Source organism: Pipistrellus hanaki (genome assembly GCF_964339955.1).
Source record: "Pipistrellus hanaki genome assembly, chromosome: 5".
Lineage (NCBI taxonomy): Eukaryota > Metazoa > Chordata > Mammalia > Chiroptera > Vespertilionidae > Pipistrellus > Pipistrellus hanaki.
In genome coordinates, this window is record NC_140507.1 from 32,118,856 (window position 1) to 32,127,197 (window position 8,342).

General features: G+C 38.2%; 1 protein-coding gene across 1 annotated transcript; it reads left to right on the plus strand.

The window, feature by feature from the left end:
- Nucleotides 1-347: 347 nt before the first annotated feature.
- On the plus strand, nucleotides 348-8,005 carry LOC311622660 (ATP-dependent clpX-like chaperone, mitochondrial; the record flags this gene model as incomplete). The annotated part of the gene is given in 4 exon segments (XM_084883901.1): nucleotides 348-353; nucleotides 4,427-5,124; nucleotides 6,374-6,560; nucleotides 6,564-8,005. Coding segments are annotated over 4 exon segments (2,001 nt in total). The 3' UTR covers nucleotides 7,674-8,005.
- Between the last annotated feature and the right edge of the window lie 337 nt (nucleotides 8,006-8,342).

Here is an 8,342-nt window from a genome sequence, read left to right on the forward strand (position 1 = left end):
AAATCCACACATTCAGTGCAGTATCAACCAAAATGTCCCATGGCCTTTTATTTCAAAAACAGCTGATCCTAAAATTCATAGGGAATCGCAAGGAAACACAAATCGTCATGCTTCAACATGAATGAGTTTGAGATATTATGCTAAGGGGGGGGGGGGGGAGGAAGCCAGACACAAAGAGTACACATTGCATGATTCCATTTATATTACCCAGAAGAGGCAAATCCATAGAGACAGAAAGAGGACCAGAGGTTGCCAGGGTCTGGGAGGAAGGGGAAATGAGTGGTGACTGCTTAATGAGAACAGGTTTCCTTTTGAGTGGATGGAAATGTTCTGGATGGAACGAGATCATGGTGGTAGCTGCACAACATTATGAGTTTACCGAATGCCACTGAAGTGTACACTTTTAAAATGGTTAAAAGAATAAATGTTATGTATATTTTCAATAAAAACATCTCAACATCTCATCACAATTTTGTTTGTAGAAATCAATAAGCTTAATATGGAAAACTACAAAAAACGAAGATAGCTGAAACAAATTTGACAAAACAGAACAAAGTTGGAGATCAGAAATAGACCTGTATATCCTGTAGTCAATTTATTTCAACAATGTTTCAAAGGCATTTCAATGGGGGAAAAATGTGTCTATTAAGTGGTGCTTGAAAAACAGGTCATCCATGAGGAAAAAATGAGCCTCGGTCCTTTACCTCACTATATGAAAAAAATAGCTAAAAATTTACCATAGACATAACTGTAAAATCTAAAATTATAAAATTTCTGTAGGGAAATATAGGAGGAAATCTTTGTGATCTTTAAGCAAAGATTTCTTAGCTATAACACAAAAATCATTATCCCTAATAAAATGGGTATATACTGGGAGAAGACACATGTAAAACACATCCTATATAATAAAAGCCTAATATCCAAATTGTCCCCTTCACCGGGAGGTCAACCAGGAAGTGGGGCCAGCCAGCCAACCACCAGGCCAGCGGTAACAGCAGGCAGCAGCCTACAGCCACTCAGGACCCTCCCCATGCATGAATTTCGTGCACTGGGCCCCAAGTATATAAAAACCTGTATCCAGAATATGTGGAGAATTTTATAAACTCAATAATAAGAAACTAAGCAATGTAACTCTTAAATGGGTAGAATAATTGAATAGACATATCATCAAAGAAAACAGATAAGCACTTTAATTACCAAGGAAAAATGGAAATTAAAACCATGAGATATCAGTATACACCTATTATGGCTTAAATAAAAAAATAAAATGATAACAAGTGCTGGCAAGGATGTAGGGGAACTAGAATTCTCATATGATTCTTGCAGGAATGTAAAGTCATTTTGAAAAGTTTGGGCAGTTTAAAAAATAAATATACAACACAGTTATATGACCCAATAATCCTGCTTATTGGTATTTTCCTAAGAGATGAAAATTATCTTCAGATAAAAACCTGTAAGCAAATATTTATAGTGGCTTTTTCATAATCATTAAAAACTGGAAACAATGTATATGTCCTAAAGCTAGTGAGTGAATATATAAATGATAGTACATTCTTACAATGAAGTATTAGTAATTCATTGATTAAAAGGAACAGACTCCTGATACAACATGGATAAATATCAAATTCATTAGGCTATGCGAAACACGCCAGATTCAAAAGGGCACATTCTGTATGCTCCCATTTATTTATTATTTATTTATTTTCATTTTAAAATAATTTTTATTTTTCAATTACAGTTGACATACATATTATATCAGTTTCAGGTGTACACCCCAGGGATTAGACATTAGATAATTTACTAAGCGATCATCCCAATAAATCCCACATCCATCTGACTCCATACATAGTTATTAAGTTGTTATTGGCTATATTTCCTATGCTGTACTTTACATCCCCATGACTATTCTGTTAACAACCAACTTGTACTTCTTAAACCCTTCATCTTTATTACCCATCCCCACTCCCCCCCTACTTTCTATCAGGCAACCCCTAAAATGCTCTCTGTGTTTATGAGTCTGTTTCTGTTTTGCTTGTCTGTTTATTTTGTTTTTAAAATTTAGTTGTTGATAGATATGTATTTATTACCATTTTATTGTTCACATTTTTTATCTTTTTTTCCCCCTCCTTTTAAAGAAGACCCTTTAACATTTCTTTAATACTGGTTCAAGTGATGGTGAACTTCTTTCGCTTTTTCTTGTCTGGGAAGCCCTTGATCTGTCCTTTGATTCTAAATGATAGCTTTGCTGGATAATCTTGGTTGTGTCTTTGCTTTTCACCACTTTGAATATTTTTTGCCAATCCCTTCTGGCTTCCAAAGATTTTGTTGAGAAATCAGCTGACAGTGTTAAGGGAGCTCCCTAACAGTAATTAACTGCTTTTCTCTTGCTGCTTTTAAGATTCTTTCTTTGTCTTTAGCCTTTTGCATTTTAATTATTATGTGATTTGGTGGGGGGCTCTCTGGGTTCATTTTGTTTGAGACTCTGCACTTCCTGGACTTGTATGTTTACTTCCTTCATCAGGTTAGGGAAGTTTTACTTCAGTATTTTTTCAAATAGTTTTTCAGTTTCTTTGCGCTCTCTTCTTCCAGTACTCCATCATGCGAATGTTGGTACACTTGAAGTTGTCCCAGAGGCTCCTTATGCTGTCCTCCTTTTCTTGGGTTCTTCTTTCTTTTTGATATTCTGATTGGGTGCTTTTTGCTTCCTTATATTCAAACTAGAGGCCTGGTGCACAAATTTGTGCACAGGTGGGGTTCCTCCTCCTGGCCAGCAATTGGGGCCGATCAAGGTTGTTTTGTCCAGTCCTGATTAGAGCTGATTGGGGCTGATTGGGGCTGGTGGCCGGGGAGGGACCATAGGAGGGCTCTAGGGTGTGTCTGGCCCTGTCTCACCCAGTTCCAATTGGCCAGACCTCAGCAGTAAGCTAATGTTAGCGTCTGTGGTCAATGCACAACATAGCGACTCGTCAGTCAACCGCTCAGTCAGGCACTTAGCATATTAGGCTTTTATATATATATAGATTGCTGACTTGATTCTCATCTAACTCTACTGTTGATTCACTATAAACAATTCTTCATTTCAGTTATTGTAACCTTCATTAACGACTGGTCTTTTTTATGCTGTTGATGTTCTCCTTAAGTTCACTGAGCATCCTTATAACCATTGCTTTGAACTCCTCATCTAGTCCATTGCTTGTCTCCATTTTGATTAGTTTTTTTTTCCCCCTGGAGTTTTGTTCTGTTATTTCATTTGGGGCCTGTTTATATGTATCCTCATTTTGGCAGCCTCCCTGTGCTTGTTTCTATGTATTAAGTAGAGCTGCCATGCCTCACCTACCGTCTCCTACTGCTTACAACTTACACAACTTAACAATATATATATTTAACTAAGAAATTAACCTTGGTGTATTATTACTTTAAGATCCAGACCTCATTCAGATTTTAGCAACTTTTCTACTAATGTCCTTTTTCTGTATCAGGATCTAATCCAAGATACACAGTATCTTTAGTTATCATGTCTTTTCATGTATTCTTTCCTTGTTTTCAATAGCTTTAACAGTTTTAAGAGTACCGGTCATATATTTTATGGGCCCCCAACTTAGGTTTGTCTGATGTTTTCTTATGAAGAGACTAAAGTGAAGCATTTTAGAGAAGAATGTGCACTTCTTGTTGAATCGTTTTAGAGGCACATGACATCAACATGACTTACTGATGTAAACCTTGATGAGTTTGGGAATATTGTGTTTTCACTGAAATTCAATTAAAAATACTTTCTCATTTCCTTTATGACTTCCATGATGATGTAGAAGTTATTTAGGACTATGCTGCTTTAATTACCAAATGTTTCGGGGGTTTCCAGATATCATTCTTTTGTTTGTTTTTAATTCTAATTTTATTCTTTTGTGGTCTGAGGACATAGTTCTTATGATTTCGGTCCTAAGTGTTCTTGATGATTGGTTTATGGCAAAGAATATGGTATACTGGTGAATGTTTCATGTAGACGTTGAAATAATGTCAACCAGGTAGTTAGTTGATAGTATTATTTATATTTTCTATATCCTTATTTTCTATTTGTTCTATCAATTATTGAGTGTTGAAGTCTAACTATAATCATGGATCTTTCTGTTTCTACTCGGCTATGTCAGTTTTGGCTTCATGTGTTTTGAAACTTTTGTTCGGTGCATACATTATTAGGATTGTTAAGTATTCTTGGTTAATTTGCTCCTATATTATAATGTAATGTGGGGTGGGGAGGGAGAGGCGGAGGGGAGGGAGGGAGAGGGCTTAGGTGTCTACAGTATTGGGTACACGACTGAGGGCCTCTGAGAACGAACGCGCAGGCCTGGCTGCCTGGCAGCGGAAGTCTGCACTGGGCCTAGGGGTTGGCGGGAGGGTCCGGGGCCTGGTCAGCGCGCCCTGCAAGTAGGAGCCGGGCCCTTGCGAATCGGAGGAGGAGGAGAAGCCCGGCCTAGGCCCCGCGGAGAGGTCTGGCTGCGGCGCTTGTAGTTGCAGAGCGGTCGCCGCGCGTCTCATCACTTTCTCGCTTGCCTCCGCACCGAGAGGTATTTCTTGTGGTCGCATTCATACACCCGTTTTAGGAAGGCGTGGGACCTTTGAAACTCAGATTCTACGAAGAGTTCCTTTTAGAACCTTTACAGAAACACCAGCATGCTTAGCCCCAAAAGATGGGATAAGTAAAGATGGCTCTGGAGATGGAAACAAGAAATCAGTAAGTGAGGGAAGCAGTAAAAAATCCGGCTCTGGGAATTCTGGGAAAGGTGGAAACCAGCTACGCTGCCCTAACTGTGGTGACTTGTGCACACGTGTAGACACCTTTGTGTCCTCCACCCGTTTTGTGAAGTGTGAAAAATGTCATCATTTTTTTGTTGTGCTATCTGAAGCAGACTCAAAGAAAAGCATAATTAAAGAACCAGAATCAGCGGCAGAGGCTGTAAAATTGGCATTCCAACAGAAACCACCACCTCCCCCCAAGAAGATTTATAACTACCTCGACAAGTATGCTGTTGGCCAGTCATTTGCTAAGAAGGTGCTTTCAGTTGCCGTGTACAATCATTACAAGAGAATATATTGTATAATATTGGGTCGGCAGCTAAGTAATTGCGGGTTTCACACATATATGGCTTCAGTTGAATTTTTAGGTTTGCAGACGTAGTACAAATGTAAAACACATTTTGTTATTTGATAATTGGTTATTCAGCTGTTAATCAGTAAAAAAAGTTTTTTGATCTGTTTTGTAGTTTTCGTTTGGCGTTCGTTGAAAAATGGAAAATCAAAAGGAACATTTTCGTCATATTTTGCTTTTTTATTTCTGCAAAGGGAAAAACGCATCGCAAGCTCATAAAAAGTTATGTGCTGTTTATGGTGACGAAGCCTTAAAAGAATGGCAGTGTCAAAATTGGTTTGCCAAATTTCATTCTGGTGATTTTTCACTCAAAGATGAAAAACGCTCTGGTCGTCCAGTTGAAGTTGATGACGCCCTAATCAAAGCAATAATCAATTCGGACTGTCACAGTACAACACGTGAGATTGCAGAGAAGCTTCATGTATCACATACATGCATTGAAAATCACTTAAAACAACTTGGCTATGTTCAAAAACTCGATACATGGGTTCCTCACGAACTGAAAGAATCACAGTTAACGCAACGCATTAGCAGCTGCAATTTGCTAAAGAAACGTAATGAAAATGATCCATTTTTAAAACGACTGATAACTGGCGATGAAAAATGGGTTGTTTACAACAATATCAAGCGGAAAAGATCGTGGAGCAGGCCAGGTGAACCAACTCAAACAACATCAAAAGCTGATATTCATCAAAAGAAGGTTTTGTTATCAGTTTGGTGGGATTACAAAGGAATTGTCTACTTTGAACTCTTACCACCCAACCGAACGATCAATTCTGATGTCTACATTGAACAACTAACGAAATTAAACAATGCAGTTGAAGAAAAGCTGCCCGAATTGACAAATCGAAAAGGTGTTGTATTCCATCATGACAATGCAAGGCCACACACATCTTTGGTCACTCGGCAAAAATTAATGGAGCTTGGTTGGGATGTTTTGCCACATCCACCATATAGTCCTGACCTTGCACCATCTGATTACTTTTTGTTTCGATCTTTACAAAACTCCTTGAATGGTAAAAATTTCAATAATGATGATGATGTCAAATCGTACCTGATTCAGTTTTTTGCTAATAAAAACCAGAAGTTTTTTGAACGTGGGATTATGATGCTGCCTGAAAGATGGCAAAAGGTCATTGATCAAAATGGGCAATACATTAAAGAATAAAGTTATTTAGTTCCATGAAAAAATTGTCTTTGATTTTCTTTAAAAAATCCGCAATTACTTAGCTGCCGACCCAATATTCCAACTAATCTGAGGCAGCAAGCAGAGGTTGAGAAGCAGACATCATTAACACGAGAGTTAGAAATAAGAAGACGGGAGGATGAGTACAGATTTACAAAATTGCTTCAGATTGCTGGAATTAGTCCACATGGTAATGCTTTAGGAGCATCAATGCAGCAACAGGTAAATCAATAAATGTCTCAGGAAAAACGAGGAGGTGAAGTATTGGATTCTGCTCATGATGACATAAAACTTGCAAAGAGTAATATTTTGCTGCTTGAACCAACTGGGTCAGGTAAAACTCTGCTGGCACAAACTCTAGCTAAATGCCTTGATGTTCCTTTTGCTATCTGTGACTGTACAACTTTGACTCAGGCTGGATATGTAGGTGAAGATATTGAATCTGTGATTGCCAAACTGCTCCAAGATGCCAATTACAATGTAGAAAAAGCACAACAAGGAATTGTCTTTCTGGATGAAGTACATAAGATTGGCAGTGTGCCAGGCATTCATCAGTTACGGGATGTAGGTGGAGAAGGCATTCAGCAAGGCTTATTGAAACTACTAGAAGGCACAATAGTCAATGTTCCAGAGAAGAATTCCCGCAAGTTACGTGGAGAAACAGTACAAGTTGATACAACAAACATCCTGTTTGTTGCATCTGGTGCTTTCAATGGTTTAGACAGAATCATCAGCAGGAGAAAAAATGAAAAGTATCTTGGATTTGGAACACAATCAAATCTTGGAAAAGGCAGAAGGGCTGCAGCTGCTACAGACCTTGCCTATCGAAGTGGTGAATCAAATACTCACCAAGAGATTGAAGAAAAAGATCGATTATTACGTCATGTAGAAGCCAGAGATCTCATTGAATTTGGCATGATTCCTGAGTTTGTGGGACGGTTGCCTGTGGTAGTTCCTTTACATAGCCTAGATGAGAAAACACTTGTACAAATACTAACTGAGCCACGTAATGCTGTTATTCCTCAGTACCAGGCCTTATTCAGCATGGGTAAGTGTGAACTGAATGTTACTGAGGATGCTTTGAAAGCTATAGCCAGATTGGCACTAGAACAAAAAACAGGTGCACGAGGTCTTCGGTCCATAATGGAAAAGCTATTATTAGAACCAATGTTCAAAGACCCTAATTCTGATATTGTATGTGTGGAGGTTGACAAAGAAGTAGTAGAAGGAAAAAAGGAACCAGGATACATCCGGGCTCCGACAAAAGAATCCTCTGAAGAGGAGTATGATTCTGGAGTTGAAGAAGAAGGATGGCCTCGCCAAGCAGATGCTGCAAACAGCTAAATTGTCAGACTTTTGTCCTGTATATAAAGCTTTTCCTTCTGTGGTTAAGGTCATAACTGTCTCTACAGTCTGACATTAGAAGCATTGGATCTGTCTTGGATATCATACATGGTCAGAAGCCTTTAGAATAAAAATCAGATCATGTATATTAAGTAACATCACATTGATTGGTACAAAAGACATTATGTGGACTTTAATGACACAGGGTTCAGTGATAAAATGTACATTATTTTGGTTCAGTTTTTTTAAAAAATATCCTAAAACAAAATTCTAAGGAGTTCTTTTAAGCAATGCAGATGTTGCAATAACTGTGGATTTTACAATAATGTTACTCTACAAATGGGAAAATAAATTCTTTAAAATTGAAAAAAACATAATGTAATGTCCCTCTTATACCTGGTAATATTTCTTGTCCTGAATTCTATTTGTCTAATATTAATATAGCCACTCTAGCTTTCTTTTGATTTATGTTTTATTTTATTTTTAAAAACATATTTGTATTGATTTCAGAGAAGAAAGGGGGGTGGGGGGGAGAGAGAGAAAGAAAGAAACATCAGTCATGAGAGAGATTCATTGGTTGGCTGCCTCCTGCACACTCCCCACTGGGGATCAAGCCTACAACCCAGGAATGTGCCCTGACAGGGAATCACATTTTTTATAGGGTAGATC